General features: G+C 37.9%; 1 protein-coding gene across 1 annotated transcript in view; it reads right to left on the bottom strand.

The window, feature by feature from the left end:
* Positions 1-27,042, bottom strand: part of IGF1 (insulin like growth factor 1) — a 58,693-nt gene that overhangs the window by 27,530 nt on the left and 4,121 nt on the right. The window contains exon 2 of the mRNA XM_075502727.1: positions 26,447-26,603. Within this exon, the coding sequence (XP_075358842.1) occupies positions 26,447-26,603 (157 nt within the window). The remainder of the gene's footprint in view (positions 1-26,446; positions 26,604-27,042) is intronic.

The following is a 27,042-nucleotide window of genomic DNA, read 5'->3' as shown; positions in this document are numbered from 1 at the left end:
GATAAATTTAACACATATCTCATTTAGAATTAGTGACAATAAAATACAATCAACATAAGCATCATCCTTGCTATTTTTTTCTAATCTTAGTGATACAAAGCATAAACCAAAAGTTTTAATGCAGGAAATAGCTGCATATTATGGACCTGTATGGGACTGAATCTCTATCTTTCTCTCTTTATGTGCCTGTCTCTCAGTCTTGCATGACTGGGATCTTTTGCCAACAGCTACTATGCAGCATCTTCGTAGAATGCTACAGGTACCACGGTGGCATATGCTGCCTCTCCAATGGCTTCTTGTGTCTTCAACTGTATATATGATGTGAATATTACATGAATTACATGCTGTAGTGATATATATATAGAGATATTTTTTTTCTCTGTCATATGAGATAAAGAGATGGAGCTGTTGTAATGAAGCCATATCACTAGCAAATAGATCCAAGCACTGGAATTTCCTGGATATTATTTATATTATAGAGCAAACTGGCTACATCTCTGGAAGATTCGAGTGATCAGCACATAATAGAGAAAATTTACCCTAGTACCTAAGGTTTACAAAAAAGCTCTCTGTCCTTTAAATGCTTTTTATCAATTGTTCTTAAGGTCAAGGTCTACTGAAAAATTTAAACAGAATATTTATCTGACAGGGACTGCAGTTTATTTCTGCATCATTCTCAAGTTTTTGGATTCCTTTTTCAATTAAGACCGGTTTTATGGCTGGTCACACATTAGCCCTGAAATCACTTTATCTGGAACGCCCATTAAGGCTAGCTGTAAGTATTTATAGCTTTTTTCCTTCAGTGCTGAGATCCAGGAGTTTTTATAATAGTTGCATCTTCTGGCCAGTGTGTGTTGCTGGAATGCCTGGAGACCGACAGTGGCATCGTAGTCTTTGTTTTGCTGCGTTGTGTGCAAAATATGGGCGGTAGGTTCAGTTTCTTTTTTACACTAGAGGGCTCCTTCACACTTGGTTAGCAGTGTGGCAGCACCTACAAGTCAGAGCAGTGGAAACATGCTGCAGTGTAAGGGTATGCCTGCACTATAGGATGTAACAGGCTGGCTGTGTCTTCGCTTCAGAGAAATTGCTTCTGCGTGTCATGATGATGTCACCTCCTGAGCAGTATCAGGAAGGCTTGTGATAATTTCCCCTCCTTCTTACCACATAATGTGGGAAGAACAGAAACACTGTGGAACTATTTCTGAACAAAGAGAAGTTAGGATTCGCTCCCTGTTCAGTTTATACAAACACATGAGAATGGTAAATGCCACAATCAAGCCAGCTGGCAAACTGGAAATCTTATCATCTTAAACGTTTCCTAAAATTATGATCACTAGGTAAGATTTTTGGAGGCTGTTGAAAATCATGTCTACTTGTCTCTCTGTTTTTGGAATGGCTGAGTTAATTCAGTTTCAGTAGTGGGACCGGTATTTTTACAGGTTGAAGAAAATGCTTATTCTACCTCTGCACGTTGTAGTAGTTTTTCCTGTCAGTATTTGGATCTTGGACTACAGTGGCTCAAATAACACACTCAAAAAACTAGAAAGTGGAAGGAAAGCTTAACTGTTGGAGGAAGGCACCCCCATGTGATAACCCCTCTTGACCTTTTTTAGACCAGAATTTCAGGTAGTTTTGACCTGTAAAAACAGTTCTGGAATTTGAAAAATAAATTGGTAGCAAAGATGTGCAAATCAGAAAGTAAAACACTTCTCAAATAGCTGTCCTGTACTCTGTCCTTTGGCCTCTTTTCTGCATTATTAATAGTTTTCTTAATTGTCTATACAGAAATTTCTTAGTATTAATCAGTCTAGGCTTTCTTAATTTCTAGTTTAAATGAAGTATTATGGTAGAAAATCAGCTAACTTACACAAACTAGCTGTTTGCTGTAGTTCAGTAACCTTTTAAGTTTCTAAAATAACTGAACCGTATTCAGTATGACAGGTTGTGTGGTAAACACCGTTGTCCATTCAACTAACATCAGAAATTGTTCCCAAAACACTGAGTTATGCTGATATTTTAAAATATTTCTACTGATCTCCACAGCTTATGTACTTAAGCCCTACCCTGCTCTTTGTCAGCTTCATGCTTGGGAAATGTCACTGGAGTGACAGCTGGTGGAGTGAAGGCAAAGAGCAGAGAGGAAGCATTGAAAAATGCTTGGAACGTGTTGCTGTATTTTAGGGACAAAAGATACTAGAAATATAGAAAACAATATATGGCTTTTAAAATCCACAACTTGTTCCATCCTATGTAAAAGACTGTTTAGTATTGGTTGTAATTAAACTTATATGCATGATAAGCAGTATATTTATCGGAACTCCTTGCCATTATTCAATAATGCAGCAACAAGGAAGATTATCCTTTCCCCTACTCCAGGATGACGTCATTGTACTGATAAGTAGGACTTAGGAAAGGTTTATGTTCTTAGCACTAGAATTAAAGAATATAATACTCCTTTTAATATCGTAATTTCTAGCTCTACTAATTTTCAATGTTTGTCTTGCAAGATCATTAGGAAATTCAGAAATCATTTATCTGGTTTGAGAGAAAGAGAGTGAGGTGACCTAAGGATAAATAAGCTCTCTGCTGTAGTGTTCCTCTACTACTGTATAACATCTGGCACGTATCTACAAAGTCTTTCAAAGTGATATGCTGTAAAATTGCTAAGAAGTGCAGTCTTTAAAAATTCAAACATATTGTTAACATTTTAGTGTTGAAGCTGGTAGTAATTATTGAGTACTATATTTGTACTATATCTAATAGAACAGACATTCTTAATTTATTATTTCACACTGTAAATTTTCACATTAGACATCATACCAGCTCAAGATAAAATATCAGTGATAGGACACTTGTTCTTTCTTTTTATTCAGAAGAAACCAGACATTATTGCACCATGTCCTGTATCTTGCTCAGATTTATTTTGACTCATTTCCTTACATAAATTGCTGAAACCTCTCCAGAGTTCTTAATGGACCATTCATTTGTCTCAGTGCTCTGGCACAATTATATAAAGTTGTATTTAGTGGACATAGAAGAAGAAAGATTAAGAGTTAGCTCTTCTGGATGGTCTATATGGCATCTGGTATAGCTCAAGCTGGAATCAATGAAGGGCAGCCCAATCCCTAAAGAACAATTCATCCTGTCTTATTGCACAAAGTCTGTATAAGTGTTTGAAAATTAAATACTTCTGCAAAAGCAAACTAAATAGCGCGTAACACTATCATCAACTGAGCAGCAGAACACGAAGTTTGGTAATCATACATATAAATTATGATTGTTTGGATTCGATGGCCTGGTACATCAGACCCACAGGAGTATAAGGCTCTAGTAGGCACCGGTGCACAGTGTACCCTAATGCCATCAAGCTGGGAAGAGACAGACCCCATAAATGAGATGGTAACCACTTGATCCCTATCCCTGAGTGAGCTGCCTTGTAGACAGAGGAAATTAAAGAGCTGTCTACCTTGCCCAGTCTCTTGAAGGATCCTTCTATTGTGGGATTGCTGGGGGTCAAAGAACAGGTGCCAATCACTACCACAACAGTGCTCCGGCAGCAATATTGCACCAACTGAGACTCCCTGATTCCCATCCATAAGCTGATTCATCAGCTGGAAAGCCACGGAGTGATCAGCAAGACTGGCTTGCCCTTTAACAGTCCCATATGGCCAGTGCGAAAGTCTAATGGAGAGGGGAGACTAACAGTAGACTATCGTGGCCTGAACAAAGTCACACCACTGCTGAGTGCTGCCGTGCTGGACATGCTGGAACTTCAATACCAACTGGAGTCAAAAGCAGCCAAGTGGTATGCCACAACTGATATTGCTAATGTATTTTTCTCAATCCCTTTGGCAGCAGAGTGCAGGCCACAGTTTGCTTTCACTTGGAGGGACATCCAATACACCTGGAATCGACTGCCCCAGGGCTGGAAACACAGCCCCACCATTTGCCATGGACTGATCCAGACTGGGACAGGGTGAGGCTCCGGAACACCTGCAATACGTTGATGACATCATTGTATGGGGCAATACAACAGAAGAAGTTTTTGAGAAAGGGAAGAATATAGTCCAAATCCTGATGGCCGGTTTTGCCATAAAACAAAGTCAGGTCAAGGGACCTGCACAGGAGATAGTTCATGCAGTAGTTCTTGGGCCAGTCCAGGCAGGACAAGATGCAAAAAATATGCTCTACAGCACAGCCGGGGAGAATGGCCCTACTGGAACCTCTGGCAGAAAGCACCAGGGGAAACTCGAGGTCGACCCCTGGGGTTTTGGAGTTGGGGATACTGAGGATCCAAGGCCTGATATACTCCAACTGAAAAAGAGATATTGGCAGCATACGAAGGGGTTTGAGCTGCTTCGGAAGTGGTTGGTACTGAAGCACAGCTCCTCCTGGCACCCCGGCTGCTGGTGCTGGGCTGGATGTTCAAAGGGAGGGTCCCCTCTGCACATCGTGCAACTGATGCTACATGGAGTAAGTGGGTTGCACTCATCACACACGGAGCTCAAACAGGAAACCCCAGTCACCCAGGAATTTTGGAATTAATTATGGACTGGCCAGAAAGCAAAGATTTCGGAATATCGCCAGAGGAGAAGATGATGAGTGCTGAAGAGGCTCCACTGTATAATTAACTACCAGAAAATGAGAAGCAATATGCCCTGTTCACTGATGGGTCCTGTCATCTTGTGGGAAAGCATTGGAGGTGGAAGGCTGCTATATGGAGTCCTATACGACAAGTTGTAGAAACTGCTGAAGGAGAAGGTGAATCAAGTCAGTTTGCAGAGCTGAAGGCCGTCCAGCTGGCTTTAGATATTGCTGAATGAGAAAAGTGGCCAGAGCTCTATCTCTACACTGACTCATGGATGGTGGCAAATGCCCTGTGGGGGTGGTTGCAGCAATGGAAGCAAAGCAACTGGCAGTGCAGAGGCAAATCCATCTGGGCTGCCGGGTTGTGGCAAGATATTGCTGCCCGAGTAGAGAACCTGGTTGTAAAAGTACATCATGTAGGTGCTCATGTACCCAAGAGTTGGGCCACTGAAGAACATCAAAACAACCAGCAGGTGGATCAGGCTGCTAAGATTGAAGTGACTCAGGTGGACCTGGACTGGCAACATAAGGGTGAATTATTTACAGCTCAGTGGGCCCATGACACCTCAGGCCATCAAGGAAGAGATTCAACATATAGATGGGCTCGTGATCGGGGGCTGGACTTGACCATGGACACTATTGCACAGGTTATCCATGAATGTGAAGCATGCACTGCAATCAAGCAAGCCAAGCAGTTAAAGGCTCTCTGGTATGGAGGATGATGGCTGAAATAAAAATATGGGGAGGCCTGGCAGATTGATTATATCACACTCCCACAAACCCACTAAGGCAAGTGCTCTGTGCTTACAATGGTGGAAGCAACCACTGGATGGCTAGAAACATATCCTGTGCCCCATGCCACCGTCCAGAACACTATCCTGGGCCTTGAAAAGCAAGTCTTACGGAGATGTGGCACCCCAGAAAGAATTGCGTCAGGCAACGGGACTCATTTCCCAAACAACCTCAGGGACACCTGGGCCAAAGAGCATGGCATTGAGTGGGTGTATCACATCCCCTATCATGCACCAGCCTCCAGGAAAATTGAACGAGACTGTTAAAGACTATGCTGAGAGCAATGGGTGGTGGGGCATTCAAACATTGGGATACACATTTAGCAAAGGCCACCTGGTTAGTTAACACTAGGCGATCTGCGAATCGAGCTGGCCCTGCGCAATCAAAACTTTTATGTACTGTAGAGGGGGATAAAGTCCCTGTAGTGCACATAAAAAATGTGCTGGGGAAGACAGTCTGGGTTACTCCTGCTTTGGGCAAAGGCAACAACACCATTTGTGGGATTGCTTTTGCTCAAGGACCTGGGTGCACTTGGTGAGGCACTTGGTGGGTAATGTGGAAGGACGGGGAAGTCCGCTGCGTACCTCAAGGGGATTTGATTCTGGGTGAGAACAGCCAATGATTCAAACTGTATGATATTAATTGCTATGTAATACTGTATGTCATTACTACTATAGTTGCCATATGCCATATCAATGGTATTACAGTAAGAATCCCCCAGATTAATGAAGAATGAATTTTGATGAAACTGAGCAAAGTGCAGAGGTGACAGAATCAGAATTGGCTTCAGCATGCAACGATCCAACACCACACACCATCTCTCCTGCCCTGAAAGGCTGTTATGACAGATGGAACCCAAAGTCGTGGACTAAATGAACTCAAGGGACATTTTAGCGGGATGGCCCATAGACCAAGGGAATGATATCTGTGTGTATATATTAAAAGACAGAAAAAGCGGTGGTGATTAATTGAAGTGTATAGGAAAGTATGGGACCTGGGCATGACATAGATGGTATAGAATAAGGGGTGGATACTGTCCTGGTTTCGGCTGGGATAGAGTTAATTTTCTTCCTAGTAGTTGATATAGTGCTGTGTTTTGGATTTAGCATGAGAATAATGTGATAACACACCAGTGGTTTAGTTGTTGCTAAGCAGTGCTTATACTAAATCAAGGACTTTTCAGCTTCCCATGCTCTGCCAGGTGGACAAGAAGCTGGGACAGAGCATAGCCAGGGCAGCTGACCCAACCTGGCCAAAGGGATGTTCCATACCATATGATGGCATGCTCAGTATATAAACTGGGGGGAGTTGGCCAGAGGATAGGGGTCACTGCTCAGGGACTGGCTGCATGTCGGTCAGTGGGTGGTGAGTGGTTGCATCACTTGGGTTTTTTTTCCCTGGGTTTTTTTTCCTCTCTCTCTCTTGTTGTTTTCCTTTTCATTACAATTTATTATTATTATTATTATTGTTGTTGTTATTATGATTATTATTATTAGATTTTGTTTCAATTATTAAACTGTTCTTATCTCAACCCATGAGTTTTCTTACTTTTGACTTTCCGATTCTTTTCCCCATCCCGCCATGGGGGGAGGGTGAGCGAGCAACTGCATGGTGCTTAGTTGCCAGCTGGGGTTAAACCACGACACACCATAATATTGCCATTGACACTAATAGTTAGAGCAGGTAACAACACCTAAACTTCAGATTGCCTGATGCTTTCTAATATTAATCACAGCCTTAACATTGTTATAACTTAACCAAAACTTAACTGTCTGGGCTTCAGGTTTTGTGTACTGTGCATCTTTGGTAAGTTTTTGAGGTTTTTTGTTTTCTTCTTGTAAAGGAATGGGAGAGAGAAAGGTGCAGCTAAAACCATTGAGTCATTTCCTACAATAAGATTAGAAGCCACATGGTTTTGCCCTTATTAAAGTGTAACCCCCTCTTCTCTGCAGTGTATGGCTGTTTTATTGAATAACCCTTGTGCTTCTGTGATGTGAAAGTGGGATTTGGGGAGGAGGCAAAAAAGGAAATTACTTTGGTTCAGATATGTGCATTTGTGTCCTGCATGTGGAAATTCACCTAAAAGTTGCAAATTTCCAAGTTTCTGAGGTATTTATCAGTAAAGGTAGGTATAGGTATTTATCAGTCCAGTATAACTATTTACCGGTTCAGTTCTCTGAAGAGTTGGGCTGCCGCAAGTGTTTTTCTTTTTATATTCCCCTCATTTCAAGGAGTTGTCATCTGGCAACTCTCCTGCTCTTTAGAATGGCTGCTATCATTTGTTACTGCTGCCATAACTGAACCTGATGTCTGATATTGACATTTCTGCATCTGAACATTGAGGCGAGGTTTCTCTTAAAAACCTTTTTTCTTGGACTCTACTGAGATTGAAGTTAAATGAGATGTGGCTACTTTGTGGTTAGGTGATCTGGTGTGGGTATTTCTATAGAGGTGCTTCACAGTCTGCGCTAACCAGGACTGCAAGCTTGATACGTATATAGCTATCCTCTGACATGCCATTGCTAGTACACGGTGCAGTCACTGCCCAACCCAGATCCGGTAAGAAAAATTGGACACAGTTGCATGTGCTGTGCGTTTGTGAGAGGAGAACTGTCCTTGAAACCTGGTTCAAACATGATTCACCCTCAAAGGAATCAAAGTCCTAGTTCAGGTAAGGTAGCTGCCAAATACAGAACTTTATTAGCAACTTTTAAAGGCTCCTCTGTCTTAAATTATGTTTTCTTTTGATTCATTGTTTTTACCTCTTTCCAGATGAAATTTTTATGCCTTGCTTGTAACGCCTTTCTCTTGTTGCTAATTCTCGCCTTCTTTTCTTCTGCATGCAATTCTGATGTATAATGACTGTTTTTAAAAGAAATATACTAGAGTATTGACTCCTTTAAATTAATGATGGCTATCTCAAAGCTCAGACTAAGGGATTTTTTTTCTATTGTTCCTGCATTAAGAATACCGGAAAATTTTGAACAGAGTTTCTATTAAATTTGAAAGAGTAAAACTTTTCTCAACTGATTTTCCAAATCAAAATTACTTAGCAATTCTGAAAAATAATACCTTCACAGTTCATTAACACAGTATTGACCCAGAACTGACAGACATCCTACCTACAAGGAAGCCATTGACTTCAGGGAAGTTAACCTCATGGGAATGTTGATAGAAACAGGGCTAGGAAAAGAGTATGCAAGGCAAGTGCACTCTTCTCTGAGGCGACTCTTTTGATTTATTGCCTCATCTCTGTGTTAGCATTGGCAGAATGTTGTGGAGAATGAAAAGAAATTGCTTACTAGGCTCTACCACTTTATTGAGAGGATGCAAGGAAAGTGGTGTGAAAAGTGGAATGTGTGGGGAATTAGAGAGAGAGCACAGTTTTTTGTTGTTGGCAGATGTCTGCTAGGCTTCACCATTTTACTGGGGTGGTACAATTCAGTTGTTATGACACATCCAGGAAGAAAAACAGAAAACACGAGCTGGAGGCTTGGAGAAAATTAAATGATGATGACTCAGAACTTACACCCCAAAGTAAAATGAAGATTGAAACGCTGCACCAATTTGTTTAGCAGAGGAATCTGAAGCACACATGAAGAAATGAGCTTCCAATTTATTGAAGCTTTGACTGATCTTCAGATGAAGAGAGTAATATTAGAAAGCTAGTGTCAAGGTGAAAGGCAAAGATGATTACAGATAAACTGCAAGCTGAGCTTATGTTTTTGCTGCCATTCTCTCTTCAAAATATTCTTTTTGTTCGGTGTGTAGTCAGGCCCACATCTGCTTCTGCTGAAATCCAAGGAAAAGTGTTTCAGCGCTTAGAAGTGTTATTGTTTGACTCATTTGGCTGGGAGAATGAGTCTCAAGTAACCTATGAACTCTGTGCCATATACTTGCAGTAAGCAGAGGGCCTGCTGGGGTGATCTATTTAACTTGCCATTAAGTTTTATGTAACTGTTATAGTATTGTTTAAAAATGGTTTGAGGGATTCTCTGCAGCAATATGGCATACATTAACTTCTAGTTTGAAAGTAGTAGCCAATTTTTATCCCTTAAGTAAACAGATCTATTTTTATTGTATTTACTGAACTGTCTTCCTAAGTCTAATAGACTATTACCTATAATTTATCATCCTTACTGCAATGTGGCATTTTGCTTAAAACTTTAACCCTTCCGATGGTTGAGTTAGACATGGGTGAGCTTTTAAAAAATAGTATTTGGATGGATCTGAATGGTTACCTGAATCGGGGGATTTCAAAAGCATTTAAAAGGTGAATAAACATCATTGCCTCATTTTCACACATGGTGAAAGTAAGACAAATACAGATAAAATGGGTTTGTTCAAGGTTATGTAAGCTAGTTAGTCCTAGAGCTAGAAATAGTCATAGCCCTCCCAGCTGCTTTATTCTTTATCCATTGCCTATCTACAGAAGCACTTGATCTGTCCTCTGAAATATAAAAGGTGAGAGAGAGTTTACACCAATTAGGCTTCTCGTACTTGGAAGTCTTATTTCTGGATTCATGGATTGCATAGAAAGGGACTGTGTTAGCCACAATTGTGTACTGCTGGACTCATACATTTCAACATCTCACCATTTCTTTTTATGGGTGCAAAACTTATAAATAAATTTTCTGTACATATGAGAAACCAGTTAGCAACAAGATCATCTTATGCAGCATATCAAGAAATCAAGTAACTGTGGGTCTGATATTGGAAGTAATCTGTGTCCAGAATTCTTGTGCACTTCACGTAGCAGTTATAATTGCCAAGTGTTGAAAGACCAGATGGTGGTCCTGTTACTTTTTACCAGAGAAATTCAGGTCCTTTTATCTTTGCCAAAGAAGCTGTAATTCAGTCTACCCCAGGTGATGGTGTTGTATGGGGCATATCATCCCTTATCTTGTGAAAGCATAGCCTCAAAAATCATTGAATAGCATGCAGCCAACAGGGTATAGTAAGCCTTTATTTCATACTTTTATGCTTCATAAAGACAGTGTTAGTGGTCTCCCCAGTGGATTATCAAGCAGGAAATGGCTACATTACACCACTGCTGATGACTGTGATCACATAAAGGGACTATCAGTCCAACGTAGTGCCTCTGGTTTACAGCTCCAATATACTGATATTCTAAAAGGACAGGTAAGAGGTAACACCAGACACTCCCTACCGCAAGTCACTTGAGGCAAAGGGTACATGTCATTCCCTTTACTAGTACCTGGCAATACTGAATTCTGTTTATCACCAGCCACTTGGCAGCAAGAACTATTCCTGGTCAGTGCTTTGCTGCTGCCCTGCACAGCAGCTGCTCTGGAATTTCTGCAGCTCACAGAAATGAGGCAATTTCTGTCACTCCAGTAAGAGCAGAAGGAAGCTAATAATTCTTTGGAAGCGTGCTTAGGTTTGAAGAAAAGGAGAAGAGGATTACATTCCCAGTTTCTGTTACATGCTCTTCTCTGTTGCTTATAGTTGTTTGGCCTAATCTATACTAAGTTAACTTGGACTGACAGACCATTTACTTAGCAATTTGGGAGTACCATGCTATTTATTGGCTGCATATATTTAGGTGCATCATGGCCCATTTGTAACATAGAAGCTCAAGTTATTGTCGTCCATTAAAATGATCAGGATTAACTCTCTTACCAGACTATATCACTATGAGTTATATTGGTGATGAAACGTGTGCTTACTGTGTCTGTTGCCTGAATCCAAGCTTCCAGTGTTAACATTGGCTTAACAAGCTTTACATTTTCTTTTCCCCTTATTAAAAAAATATAAAGAGCTCATATTTCAAACTAAATCTCCTGAATTGGACTTTATTTAACATCTGACACAGCTGAGATTTTAAGCCGCTGAATGCACATATAACGCATTTTAAAAAGTGACATTGCTATGGTTATGAGTTACACAACAACATGATGTCAGCCCTCTGATTGGTGTCATGGTATTTAGCAATGCCACTTGGACAGGAAAGTTCACACACAGAAGCCTGTCCAGCAGTTCTAAGAATTTTATATCTTTTGAAGTATTCAATATATTTCTTTATGTGTTGAAGCACTGGCCTTCCAAACCCTTGTTTTTATTTTCCAGCAATCTCAGTGAACTTGGGGTCATTGGATTGCGTGCTTTCTCACTGGCTGCACTGAAATCAAGCAGCCATCAGCTAAATTACTATAGTTTAAATGTGTCTAAAAAGAATTCAAAGCAGTACTTTGAAACAGCATTATGACTCTGCTTTCAACAAGGCACGAGGATATAACGCAAACCAAAGAGGCAGAGGTGGTTCAAAGAAAAGGTGGGTTTTCTGTAATGGCTCAAAATAGGAAACAATGGGACTTTCAGATTTCAACTGCCTACTTCAGACACAAGTTTTCTGTGATTATAGTTGTTTCAGCAAGAAAACAATCTACTGTTGATACAAATTAGGTCTTAGTTTTCCGACACATCTCTCCATCTCCTGAGACTATAGGGAAACAGCAAAATGAAAACTTCATCAAAATATTATCAATCTATAGTGACAATATGGCAATGATAGCCTATCAGTACCTTTGTCTGAAAAAAGACGAATTAAGGCCAGTTAGGATGGAATTGACCATGAAATTCATATTTATCTGTTTAGGTTCTTCAGAACAAACAGTTTTCCAAGTGTTGCATACAATATGGTGATGCAGAGTGGGGAAAGCAGGAAAAAAAAACAAATTGACTTATAAAGTGGCTTTTTATTTAGTAGATTACTGTCCATTGCCAACAAAGCTTGGTATGTGCAAAACGTGTTTTTACAGTGACTGTTGAGAAATGCACTGGTGGTCTCTGCTAACACTCACATCATAAAATACTTGAATGAATTCTCATCCAGTTGGTAGTTTCAGTTGACTACCCATGAATAGATAAGCCTAATTTATGTTGTCATTACTGAAGACAGGAAATTACTTATTCCAGCTGAAGGTTTAGCATGCAACTCTGAGAGGTGTTTACACAACCACAGTACTTCATGAACTTTTTGTGAACAGATATAGGACTTTTCTCTACCACCTTTCATGAGCTTCTTCATTAGCTGAAAAGGAAAATAAATGTTTTCATGTTCTTTCTTAATTATTTTTAGACTTTTCATCTAAAATCAGGTCTCTTGACCAAGAAATTTCAATCATTTAAAATTTTAAATGATTCTGCACTGGATTCTATTTATCACCAGCCACTTGGCAACAAAAACTATTCCTGGTCAGTGCTTTGCTGCTGCCCTGCACAGCAGCTGCTCTGGAATTTCTGCAGCTTGCAAGGATGAGGTAATTTCTGTCACTCCAATGAAAGCAGAAAGAGGCTAATGATTTTTTTGAAAGATGCTTAGATGTGAACAAAAAGAGAGGACGATTACATTGCTTTTCTTTCTAGCTCTCTTGGCAGAAGTGCTTTGTTAGCTCAGGTAGGATAGGCTATATGCTGAAGCCGCTTTTGAGCGAGCAGCACACTTGCAGCTGCATGTTTTAAAATCTGCTTTTGTCTTTTTGCTTCAGTTTCCCCTGTATAAAGGGAAGGTACTACTTCACTATATCTCTAGGTTAAATTAATTGACATTTGTATTCTGTTTTGAACGTACAAAGTATAGCAGAAATGTTAAAATTACTTTGCAAAAAAAATCCTTGCCATCTCCAGTTGGATATGCAATTACTAGGGCAAAAAAACTTATAAATGCTCAGAGAAACAGATGAGTTCCTTGGAAACTGTAGGGTATAATGTATTTGTCTGAGTGCTGCAATCAAATACTTCTATGATGAACACTCTAGAGGAGTTTATGAGGAAAATATTAATTCTTATTGTCTGCAGTGTTTGGATCTTGGAAGTCAATAGGGCAGGAGACCACCCATTACATAGTGGAGACAATAAATATTTGAATGACTTTTTCCTTCTCCCAACCAGTGTGCATCCTGCATAACTACGGATACAATTTTTTGTTAAAGACTGTAGTCATTTAGTGATGGACTGTATCATAATGTAAAGCTGATTGGCCTGTGACCAAAATTAAGGCTAATATTCCCTGATTTTAAGGGATTCTTAAGACCAAAGCTTAAGTCACTAGTTCTTTCATTAAGCTCTTCTGTTTCAGTTGCAGCACATGTTTAAAAAATGTGTTTAATTCATACATTCCTGCATTATTTGTGGTTACAGAAACTACTACTTTTTAATAAAACCTGCAGATTCTCTTACTCCTTATATTACAATGTATTTAGAATTATTGCAGTAAATTTAGGTGCTGTCAGATAGACTCAATGCAGTGGAGACTAGGTCTAAGTCATAATTACATGAAACTCCAAAATAAGACATCCTAAAGAAGTTTGAGAGATTTTTAATCATATTTTTCTGGTCAGAATACAAAGAAAACAATAAAATATGCATTGTCTCCAACTTCCTGCAATGATTATAATTTTTCTCATGTTTGATCTTTATCCTGTATTGTTTGTGGTCCATGCTTAGGCTTTGGCATCTTGCAAATGAGGTTAGTGAAAGGTAGCATTTACAGTACTTATTAACCACTGTCTGTTCCAGAATGCCTCTTAGAATATTTATTCAAATTCAGCCTTCATTATTTTTAGCTCACTTGGGAAATTATTAGCTTTCATCTGATGCCTCACATATTTATGCTAGAAATAAGAAGATTTCATACTAAGCGTATTAGTATGTTTAACGTCAGAAAGGAAGCCAAATCATTATACCAATTCTTATTTTGAAGAGCTTTTAATAGTGATAGCTCTTTCACAAGTAGTCAATAAGGTCCATAAGCAAAATTTAGACAAGTAGCTAAGGACCCTGACTCGTATTTCCGAAGATATTGAGGTGGCTAAAAACACAGGCATATGCCTAGAACGGTTTTAAAAAAAAACTGCCTAGGACCACCTATCATTGATTTCAGTGGAACTTAGATACATGACTGCTTTTGAAAAATCTCTTGAGTGTCCATCTGCCTCTTCAGTGCCTAAAAAACATTGAAAATCTGTCTCATATGCCTTTAGGAGCCTCCAAGGTCTCACTGACTTTTCATGAGACTTGTACTAATTTTTTTAAATAAATTAACACTTCTAAAAAGTTAGTGTTCAGCTTTTTAGATGTAGCCATCTACCTGCCACAAAATCAAGACCAATTTAGGCACTTCAGGAAACACTTATGTATGAAGAATTGATAATTTTTAATAGTTTGTGCCATGAATGGTAATGAACTTTAAAATACACTACAAACCTTTCAGGCTGGTTTGAATGAATGTTAAAAATGAGGAGTTTTTTGATATGCAAGTACCCTTTTCAAATTAGGCACAAGTAGTGTCTGTTGATTGCTCAAAAGAGCCTCTATTTGCTATATTTATAATACAGAAGGAAAAATATCAGAAGTTCAGCTTGTAGTTCTTAGGAAAAACAGATGACTAGTTAGAAACCAGTGGGAATCCAGTCAAGGGAAAATATTTGTGGTGCAATGATACTTATGGCCAAAAGACCTAGGAAAATCAATGATCAATGTTTTCTTTAGTGAGCATAGAGAATTCCTCCAATTAACTCACACTATCCTCACTGCACTGAGCCAAAGCCAATTGAAGTTAACAGATAATCTTGAGTAAGTATCCATGGACTCCTGGTTATGGATTATGAAGTGAAGAAACTCCTCGACAGGGCCAGCCTGGATTATTAACACCACTATTTTCCCCTTCTTTGGTATCATCTTTGTCCCTTCTTTATTATATTACATATCAGCTTTTCCTTGACAATGTCTTTCTTTTCTCTGCCATGTGGAAGTGTAGATACACACTTTCTTTTAATATTATATCCTAAAAAACCCCAACAACGGCACTCCTACTTGTTTCTTAATTCAAAGATAATAATTTTGCATTCAAAATGTGTTGCAGGTTATTTGATTCTTGATGGGAGGTTCAAGCCTGATTTATTAAAAAAAATTGCTCTTTTTTCACAGATCTGAGCTTCATCTGTTTCATATGAGAGTATAAATTTCTATTTGAAAAGAGCAGCAGACAATAAGAATATCACCACTTATGAATTCTGCTCATTTTATTAGTCTTCATCTTAGTGATAACAGGAAATAGTTATCTTTTATTGCATCAACTCCTACTGCTTTCAAAAAATAAAATGACTATGTAACAAAAATTATAGTAGTTGACTTAACACCATTAGAGCTGCAGTTGTAGAATTTCATTCCATTGTTTGCAAAAAGAAAGATAAGGGCCAAATTCTACAAAAATATCTTCCTATTATTTTTTGAATGACCATATTATCTTGACGACTCCACTTTTTGTAATGATTGTATCTTGGGATAGCTCTATTAAATCTGCCGTATCTAATTCCTGAGATAATGGTGGAACTCTACAAGTGTATGAAAATCATTCATGTGAGTATCTCATACAAGATCACCCTTCATGACTTTTAAATGCAGAATTCACTACATAATTGTGAAGTGAGAGAATGTTGTGGAAACACTACCCTCATTTCTATCCCATTTCCCTCAAGCCAGACCAACTGGCAATGGTACAATGCACAATATTAAGAGTAGCCTGAAATAAGCTGATTGTATACATATTTATTCATAGCAAATATAAATAATCCTTTCTGGTTTTCAGTGCTGTGCTCTGCTTCAAAACAATACAGTTACTGAAAAAGTTTTGCCAAGATCTGAACAACCTAAAGTACAGTTCCTAGTCGCCATAGCTGGCTTGGAAATTTTAACTACTGCAATTACTGTTCCCTGCAAAGGGATGACTTTAGAGAAGACCATGGAATACGGTTATCTTTGTTCTGTACTGTTTCTATATTGCCTTGGATGAAGGGAGGAACTTAAGCAAGGACGGTGAGGGACTTCGTGCTGTTGATTCAACTCATTGAATGGCTAACAACCTCAGGCAGGGTTCTGTCTTACTTCAGTCATATTATTGCTTTTATAGATGAGCTCATTAGGCCAGCAGTAGCTATTCTTTAAGTCTTCAAATTGCCTGAGTATCTCAAAACTGTATGTCTGTTGTACCAATGAGTATCTCAAGACTGTACTTGAGCATCATTCTGTGTCCTCTCCATGATGATACTTTATGGCACAGTATTCTAATAGAGAAAATGCTTCTTTCATGATGTCTGATATTTAGATGTCACTCTAGGTTTTAAATATTATTATTGCCTCAATTTCTTAAAAAACTGCTGGGCCATGTATATTCATAGGAATAGAAATGAATCTGTGTGAACAGCAGTGTAAGAAATTGCTTCATTATTCATGCATGGATAAGTGCACCTTGTCTCATTATGCAGGAATAAAACATGAAGGAGTGTTACTTATTATGGCACGTAAGAGTATATTCTATCTATTATATCAAGAAAGAAAAGATAGATAAGCTTTTCCCTTCTACTGTCTCAGAGCGGAGTGCTTTCTCCAACAGGATTCACACTTAGTCAGACTAAGGCCTGGGAGTTCTTAGAGGCCAAAGGAGCAACTCTATCTGATGTTACCTGCATAAAGCACATTCTGGGTCTTTGCTTAACTGTGTTATACCATGGCAGCTAAAATAAGCTTGGATTTGCTTTGATCTGAAATGCAGTCTCTATGCGTGCATCCTTATCTCTACATTGAAGTTCACTGTGTGGTTTTAAATAGATTAATCCCACCAAAATTTAGGCTCTTAATGGAGGGTCCTTACTCAACTGACTTAACTAACTTAAGGATACAATTGCCATAGCTTCCTTGCTTAATTTAGTGGAGAAGGAAAAGTAATTCCTACAGGATATTCAGAACAATGAGAGCTCTGAAAGTTTCTTGCTCCTCTCACTGACTGTAGAATGAGCTTGAGCAGGCTCCTAACTCAGATACCTCATTTAAGTGCCCAAAAGTAGATGGAATGAATCCGAACCAGAATCTCTTTGTGTATATTGGATCAAGCTCTGTTTAGTCTTTATCATTCAGAAGGTTCAGTCTGTATGTGGATAAATGAAAATGATGCTTGTCACAGATTGTCTGTCTAGAAATAACTGAATTTAAAAGTCTTTTGTCTAAAAAGAGGTGAAAGGAACACTACAGTCAACCACACAAAATACAAATGAGAGCTTTTCTAATAATCTATCCTTCTCTATATGAATCATGGAGGTATAATAACATCACCTATTCTTCCTAAACCTCTACCCTCCCTTGAAAAAAAGAAGAACCCCCCCCCCCCAAAAAAAAAAATCAGTAAGGAATACTTTGATAATACTGAATTCCAAAATATAAGTAGGGTCATAATGCAAATTATTTCAGTAGTACCTCTGTTTTCATTGACTGCCCATTGATTTAGAGTAAAATGCCAGAAACAATTAGAAAAAAGAGAAGTGTTCTAAAAGCAAATATATATGGTGTTTTTGCATTTAATCTTAGCTATATATTTCAGGAATAAACATGGCTTTTATTCAGGACATGTATTTGCCAATAATACATCTGATTAAACTAGGAAAATTAGACATACTATCAGTAGCTTGCTCCCAAATTACACAAGAAGAAATTAGATACATTTTCAGTAGCTTGCTCTCAAATCTCTTCAGTCTATGAGTCACCAGATTCTTCCTGCCAAACTAAATATGTCTGTGAAAGGCTGGAAACTTTAATGGAAAGAAACATAAAACTTGAAATACGTAGGAAAAACTAAGTTTTTTCATGGAAGACCTGTTGACTAGTAATTCAGGAATTCAGGGGATGTAGAAACAAATTATTACATCTTACTTGTCTAGAGAAGTTTTGAGGTATGAAACGTACTCAATTTAAACCTGCTATGTTAACCTAAAATAGATGTCCTTATTAGCTTTCATATAACTTAAAGCAATCAATGAAGACTTACAAAAAGAAGCTGTAAAAACTTCGTTATAATAGTAGAAGCTCTTATCCAGTCATTTTGATGGGGCTGAGTTAAAAGAAAACTTCAGTATAGTTAATGTAAGTCTGAAAAAAATCCCTCTGTTGTAAATTGGATTTATTACACATAGTACCACGCAGCCATCAAAGCCAATTATGAATGTACTCATCTTTTTAGATCCACAACCATAACGACACCTTCTCTACCATTTTCCCCACAATACTTACACTTTTTCTACCTTTGCGTAAGCCACACATTTAAAAATATTCTTTAGAATACAGACTTGTTGTGAAATACAGAGTTTGTGTGCGTAATTTAAACTTTGGCTTAAGACTTGGCTGTGAATTAACATTCTTTTGAAGTCAAAACAATTTTCAGTAGTATTTAATTGCCTTAGAAGTTGCTGTTTATAGGAGCTGGAGTGTTACTTAAGTGCTTACTTGTTTGGAGATAGAAATAGTTAATAAGTATTGCTAGAATATTTATTTTCAGAAAGAAAACAGTTTTGTTCACAGAGCTGGATTGAATCAGAATGATCTGAGCCAACCTCTTCTTTTTTCTGCGTACTCAGCCTTGTGTAAATTTCTGCCCAACACACAAAGACACAAATGCTATAAACAAATAGTTCTGTATCAAAAAATTCATATAGTTTCAGGTTTGGGCATGAGCCATAATTTCCTAATGGAGCTACTTATCAGGACACTTTCCCTGCTTCCACACTTTTATGGGCACATAAGGAAGCAGAAGGGTCTGCTGTCTGGAGGCATTCTCTTACTCTAGAACAGTTATATTACATAGATGGGAAAACTGAGATCACAGCTGAATTTCAAAAGTCAGATGGGAAGGATATAAATATGCTGTAGACTCGGGGGGGAAAAAAAAAAAGAGAGAGACATGAGCCCTAAATTGTTTCTTTGATAAAAGGAAGCTATTTCAGTTTTCACTAGCAAAGGATTTAACATGAAGGTAGAAAACAGCTTCCACTCTGTCTTGTAAGAGCAAGAACATTGAAAACATATTAAATTTGACTGTACATGGGATTCAATCAGAAAATACAGCAAGTATCTCAGATTTGTGTCTGATTTTGTAGGAATTTAAGTTTACTAAGGAATTCAAAGCAGTTTTCTAAGGAATTCTCAAACCAATTTACCAGGAATTGGCATTGGAGAGGCAATCAGAAAATTTAACCTAAAAGTTGCTCAGATAAAATTGACAAGATAAGCTCACTTATGTAATTTGTCTAATACTTAAGTCTGAAAAGAAGATAGCATTTCACTCTTCTTGCTTTGATACAGTAAGAAAAGCAATTTATCCTATTATTCTCAAAGTTACATGTTAACCAGTGCCTGAGGTACAGCCTTTTGGTTGAAATAAGCATTTAGTATTTAACTGGATTCAATTTTTTAAACTTTTACTTACAGTGACAATGCAGAATTTTCTATAAGTTGGAGTGACCCTCCAAAGGCTATGGTTGTGTTAAAATTCTTGTTCTCAGAACCTCATTCACTGATGCAAACATGAAATATGCCTGTCATTACTTAACAATTAGACCCAGTACTTGGGCTATATCTTGTGTAGTGATTTTGCATTAAATGCACCACAAAGAAAGTATGAATTAATGGCTTTTTCTTCTTTTTGACATGGAAGTTCCTGTGGTTATTACCAGAGATAAATTTATCATAAATTCTTCAATAAGTATACATTTGTTGTATTTCTTTTGTCTTGATTTCCAGACTAAGAAATGACTTAACTGTTGATTACCCCTTTCATTTGTTGTCATATTTTTGAATAATTAAGATTGTATCATAGGGAAATATTGACATTTGGGTATGGTTTAATAAACAAGTTCAGATCATTCTTTTTTAGCAAAGCCCTGAATGAAAATGGCTTTAAGTCGCTATTTGATTTTCAGTGATGTGAGAGGGTTTGAAACATGCGTAAGAGCTGAAGTGCTGAATAAGCTCTAGAGAAATGGCTGTATGAACTTCCTTTGTTGGATGAGCACTCTGTATAGATTGCCCTAGATGCTCAAGCAGTTAATGCAAAAGGTTTTAATCAAGAGACTGTGTGGTTCTCCTAAACTGAATAATTTGCTTTGCGACTCTTGCTGCTGTTGATCAAATATTGCAAATGCATTATTAATTCCAGAACAAATGAAGAGATCCATATGCAAAGGTTTTGGCCAATTGCATAAAGCATATGCCAGAATTGAAGTCAGTGAAGGGTTTTTCTTGGTATTTAAGATTCAGTGGAAAAGTAAGAGGGGCAGCTATGCCAAGAATTAATGTTGATCTTGCCAAGTGCTTCTTTGAGTGACTTTATCCAACATGAGACTAAACAATGTATTAAATACACATATAGCAGTTAGGGAATCAAATGTCAAATAACAGCTTTCTGCTATTTGAGACCAAATTTGAAACTTGGTCTAATGCATAGATAAAGGCAAACATCATAAAAAGCATTAGCATCTCTAACATCTAACAGCGAATAAGGACACACATAAGTTGAACTTCTGGAGAAACTGTACTTCTTTGGTTTTGGTAGTAGACACTTTTTGCAGAGATGTTTCTTGCTGAAATTTTGATCAATGGCTTGCTTCCAGTCATGTCATTAAAATTATCATTACTACTACAGTCCCTTTTAATGAAAAGGTTGAAAAATTATTAAATCCTTGCCAACCAGAGAACTAGCTGCAGACAAGACCTGTTTGCAGAGTCTAAATTTAGTGTGTTTTAAAGGCTAATTCCTCCTAGACTCACTGCGTGATCCATGGAGAAAGAAGGCGGAACCTCTCTCTCTGTTATTAAAGAGGTAACTTAAGAAGATTAACCTCACTAAACTAAGGTTAGCCTTTATGAACACTTCCTAACCTTTCTTAATGTGGTAAAAAAGGACAAAATTCTTTACAAGACTGGCTTATTTTCAGAGAAATGATTACTCAATGATTACTACCAGGGGCAACAGAACACATACCAAACTTATGTATCAGTTATTTGACTATATAGTGATACCATTCCAGAAGCCAGCGCTGTCTTTTTTCTTACAGAGGTATATCAATAACTGTGCCTAGTGTCCTGGTTCCCTGAGCACTGACCCTGCACACCTGGCTAAAGCACATCTTAGCTCCTTTCTAGGCTAGCTTTCGTGTAAGAAGTAAGGGACCTGGAGATAAAGATTGAGGAATACACTCAAATCTTCCATGGATACAGGATTTGGACATGAATGGGGCATGCAGCCAGACCAAGGAACTTAAAAACACTCTCAGATCTTGCTGCGTGAACATAGCCAAGATGACCAGCATTTCTTTGCAAAGATTTGTAAGACTGTCACTGACACCACAGGCTGTGTGTGTCCACAGCGGATTTTCAGCATGCCTCTCCTGGGCTTGTAACATTAACATTCCTTTCAATCAGGGACACAGAGAGTGTGATGACTCATAGCTCCTACAGGTATGGAGTAGTTAAAGAACTGAGTGCCATGCCATCTCTTGTAATTATGTTGATAGGTTTGACAGGCCTAGAAACTTTAATAACACCTTAAAAGCAGACTTCCTGAAGTAAATAAGGAGCTGTTAACTAAAGGGAAATGGAAGAAGCAAAACGTAATTGCCTATTGCTATGCCCCTTATTTCCTCCTTTGTAAGGCAGCAATTCCTCGATATATACCTTAGTTCTACAAAGCAATGAGATCTAATGACAGCTCTGATTACCCAAAATTATGTTCACTGTCTGATCCTGTTTTTCTGATGATTATAAACCAATAGTCTTATGTTGAGCACAGCTGGGGATATTCCCAAGGACAACACGTAATTCTGACTTAGTGGAAAAAAATGTAGTAAAAATCTGTAATGATTCTCCACAAAGCAGTTGACACAGGGAGCATTAGTCTGGATACCAGAAAAGCCTATCTTTTATGAGATTCACTCTTTTACATATGGAAGCATGTGCTAGATCATTCTCCATTCTCTGAAGAATATCAGAAGAACTCCACTGTGTCAGGTATCTAAATTCAGCTCCTTCTTTTCTATGCAAGTGACACTTCAGAAGATTCCCCATAAGCCAAAAGCAGTTTTTTTAACAGAAAAAGCGTGGTTTTTTTAATTCATGAAATTGTTTGCCATGGTTTCAAATAAGTATTGCCATATAACTTAGGATTTAGAAATTAGAATGATCGAAACTGTCTAAGGAAATAAGAAAGCTATTTCTCTACTGGCACTTGTGCGTATTGTTAGCCAAACTGGTATCCATTTATTGGAAAAGGAAAAGGTATATTTTCAAAGGAGAAGAAACTAGATAAAAAAGAATATAGCATTTGCTCCTTAGAGCAAACTACATTTGCTTTCCTTTCTCATGGTAGTAATAGTCCTCAGGAAACAACATGAGCAAGAATGAATGATTGTCCGTCAAATTCAACTTGTACGAAGAAAAAAAATATCTTTTTTTAATTAATCTACAAAGTAAATTCCTGTGATAAGACTAGACTATTTCAAGCAAAATGTCCCCCCTCCCCGGCTATTGATTCTGTAAGTTTCCTGTAATTTGTCCTTTCAGTTTTTCCAACATTCTCTGCCCTCAGCATTGTTTTGTAATAGCAGTGGCATGGTAGACCTTTCTAGACATTAAAATTCAAATGAACATAGCAGCCATCCCACTTTGCTTCATGATTGTTGAATCCAGAGTTCTTGAGGCTAGAGAAACATTAATTGAGAAGAGTTGTGTCTAAGTGTAGCCACTTCTGTAGCTGTGGCCAGGCTCTTTGTCAGCTTCTCCTAACATAAGCTAGTACACAGGAACTTGAGTGGCAGAAGTTCTGCTAGAGAGGTGTTGCTAGATAAAAGGTGGCAACAAACTGCTCTTCACTGGTGAATCATGGGAGAGAAAAAGCTGTCCAAGAAGTAGCCAGTGCTGGCTGGGGTTCAATGTGACCAAAGGAAAAAGCAGATGCTCTATTTTGGGATTTGTGCAGTGTTCTCCCCTAAAAAACTTTAAGAAATGCTCCTTGCCAGTCTACCTCATGAAGAAAGGGTGTGGTAGAAACCACATTTGACTTCCTCTTGAAGTCAATACTTTTCTTCGTGTGTAGTAAGCAGTTGGGACATCTCTTCAGAAGCTGTAAAGAATTTCCTTTTATAGCTAGAAAGTTGGGCAGACTAGACTATATAAAGGAATTTTTTTTCTTCCAGTCCTAGCCGTAGATATAGCCTTGTGGTTGTGGAGTACAGAGTTTCAACAGAAAGCAACTCAATTATTTCTATCTTCATTTCCACCCACAACTCCCAAGGAATAGTCAGAAGCTTTGACCTTGAATCTGAACCAGCAGTTCCACCTCACCCAAAAGGTATTCTTTATATTTGGAGTCTCTAGTGAAATACAGAATGATGGAAGAAAAACCTTCCCTCACAGCTATTTCCTGTGCAAGTTAAAGGCAAACATTACCATTGATTATACTTTATATAAAAGAACCAGAATATGAGAATAGAAGGCTTAAAATACAATTTAAATTGACATCCTCTTCACAATAAAAGAAAAAAGTTCACTGGTTTTTTACTTCTGCAAATGATGTGGCATTCTTAAAAAGTCCCAAGAAATGGAGCAACATTTTTTACTTCCAATAATATGCTGCATTATATAGTACATTTCAAATGAGGATCTCAAGTTGTTTTAGCAATGTTACTGGATTTACTTTTCTATAGGTCTATATTTTAGATTAAACACTAACAAATAAGAGGGAGAAGGCTAAAACAGATTAAACTGCTGCCTCATAAATCAGAAGTAGTCAGGTAGAGGACACATACTACTTAGCATCCAAGGGCCACGTATCAACTTCATAAAATTCCTGTTGAATGTTGCAATTGCAGTCTGCTGATTACAATAGTGCAAGACTTTCCTAAAACAGGGTGGTCATTCTTTAGTAAAACCTCCCACAGTCTTCCATACAAAATAATAAGGTAGACCTTTATGGTGTCAACAGTTACATTATTTCAAGTGAAAACTCAGAATGTAAGAAAACAACAAAGAAAACTAGAGAGAAAGTCTATACTGACAGCAGACAAAACTCAAGATTGCAAGGGTAAAGATCTCCTTTAAAACTTCAGAAACCCATCCTGGTATTTTAAAGTAAGGATGATCTAGCTTAGGGAATGTAGAGATTTGAAACAGATTGTGCAACCTTAGAATAACTGAGATTGAAAACAGAGTTATTGCTGATGATTAGCATTTCACATGTCCTCTTACCTTGAGGAACACAAAGAGTACACATAACAGTAAGTCTGATTGCTTGGCAGTACCAGCCACTCTTGTGGTAAGCAAGTGTGATAGTTCTCTGAACAAGCAGCAAACACGTTTCTGGGAGAGGAATGACTGGTAAAACTCCTAAGGTACATGCACAGTAAAAAACCCCATGCTATGCTGTTCTAAGGATGCAGTATATAGTCTCATTGTTTCTTGGTGCAGAAACAGGAGGGGAAGATGAAAATCTTCCTTTACATTCCTTCCAGCCACGAAGAGAAAGTATTTGTAGGACACTCAAATAGCCCCTTAAGTGTAAAACTCAGCTGTTGATAGATGTAACAGATTTTGATGTTCAAATGAACACATAAAGAGTTCGTAGAAAAATGTAAATTCCTTTATGAGAGATTCCAGTATTTTTAATACTGTGTTTAGCACCAGAAAACTAAGTTAAACAGCACCCTAGAGCAGATGCTCATTAATGATAGCTAAAGTGTTAAATACAGAAAAGAAGGGTTCTTTAGTGAATTACTTTACATATATGAAACTAAGGCTCCCAGTTTCAAACATAAACTTTAATAGAAAGTGCCAAGCAGGTAGTGAAAATGTCTGCAGCTTGTATGTTGAGGAAATCAGCATTTTCTGTAAATTAAAGGTGCAAGAATCTGGATTTCCCTAAGTCTGTTTTTATTGCAAGCAAGGAGAAAAATATTGAAAACAATAACTGCATGAATAGAAATGAATAGGAATGGGGTGGGTAAGATCAGAAAAACAAAAGTGATAGCTTAGAAAGCAAGAATTATTAGGATAAAATGAGGATTATAAAAGTAAAAAAAAAAAAAGCTAGACCTCACAAAGAATATAAAAATAAATAGAAAAAACCCTCTTCAGTTAATTTCTTGTCTTTATAGCCTAACCACCCATATTTCCTGTTCTTAGTTATATTCTTGTTTGGAAAGATAACTGAGGCCCTGAAGGAGAGGTAACTTCAGACAAGAACTTCAGACAAGCACATATAATTATTAAAAGTAAACATTAGCTCCAGAGGCTCTAAAAGCACAAATTCCTCCATGTTTTGAAGAAATATATTAATGAATAAATTCAGAATGAATATACTCCTAGCTAAAAGTTTCATTATCTTTATGTTATTTGAGTAGCAAATAGCTGAAAATTAGAAATAGATTTCTATTATTTACAGGTTGTGTATTTCTTGATCTTGACAGCACTTGTAAGAAGGTACCAAGATAAAAGAGTTACTTATCTAACTACTCCAGCTTTGCACAATCTAAAACACAGCAAAGGAAAAATATTGTGATGTTCAGTTCCAAAGTGTAGGTCTTGCTCCAAGAAGTTATTTGAGTACTAACATATCCACAATATTGCAGACTTAAGTTTATCTGTTGTCTGTACTGGTGTTAATTTTTATTATCTCACTATGAATCAATTTTTCTTCACTGCATTTAACTGACGAAGCATGTGGATACTTGGATGTGGTAACTTTCTGCTTGCTGCCTTCCAGCTTTTCTTTTTTTCAAGCCAGATGTTGAAGCTTAGTGTATTTTTAATATGATACAATGTGTACGTAAACTGTTTATGAGTAGTCTGACACAACAGGTACGTGCAGATTTGCCTCATGAATATCTTGGGTCTAGTATGTGCTTTCATTCATTTAATTTCAGTGGCAGGTCAGCAGAAAGCAGTAATATAGCAGGTGGAATAGCAGCAGCTGGAAAGCAGTTAAAAACAATAACGTATCTGAAAAGGAAAATTTGTCAGAAAATCAGAGAGGCTGAACACAGGCACATCTTTATTTTTTACAGAGACTTCATGGTCACTGAAGACTTGGGCATCTCCAAGACAGAGGATACTAGTCATACTCGGCAGCCTGGTTTCATCATTTCTCAAGCTCACTTAGAGCAGTTGCAAACTTCAATAGATTACATGGAAAAGTTTAGCAGTTGAATGGAAGAAGGGGTTGACTTACTGAAGTAAAAGCCTCTGTCTCCACACACGAACTGAAGAGCATCAACCAGCTCAGCACCACAGAGTGTTTCTGGGCCAGCAGCAGCAGAACTGGTTAAGGTAAGCAAACACAGGCCAAGGTAGAAGAAATGAATGTAGGACACAGTGTGCATCTTCACCTGCCAAGGAAGCAAAAGCAGTGTCAAAATTTCCCAACAGAGTCCTAAATAAAATGACTCCTGCACCCTTGTGAGTTGAGAATTCATATGTACTGTAGTTTGTCAGACAATAAACACAGTATCAGGAAATGCCTCACCATAATTTTGCAACTGTCTACATATTCTAGTCCATGTATTTTCTAAACTGATTACTTCCTCTGGTGAATATTCTTGATTCACATTCACACGTAGTTAGAGAACCTTGTAGTAACTATGATTTATGGTTGCTCCTGAAAGAGGAGGATATGGAAGAGTGCAATAGACAGGCAAAAGGAAGCCCAGAATAATAAGAGTAAGGAAGACTAGACAACCTTGAATTTGAGACCAGATAGGCTAAGAGGGAATATGACAGTTGCCTGCCAATGTACTGCGGGAGATGGAGGTGGCATATGACAGAGAA

Source organism: Mycteria americana, chromosome 1 (assembly GCF_035582795.1).
Source record: "Mycteria americana isolate JAX WOST 10 ecotype Jacksonville Zoo and Gardens chromosome 1, USCA_MyAme_1.0, whole genome shotgun sequence".
Taxonomy (NCBI): Eukaryota; Metazoa; Chordata; class Aves; order Ciconiiformes; family Ciconiidae; genus Mycteria; species Mycteria americana.
The sequence above is the reverse complement of the archived record's forward strand: the minus strand, read 5'-3'. Positions and strand labels throughout refer to the sequence as shown.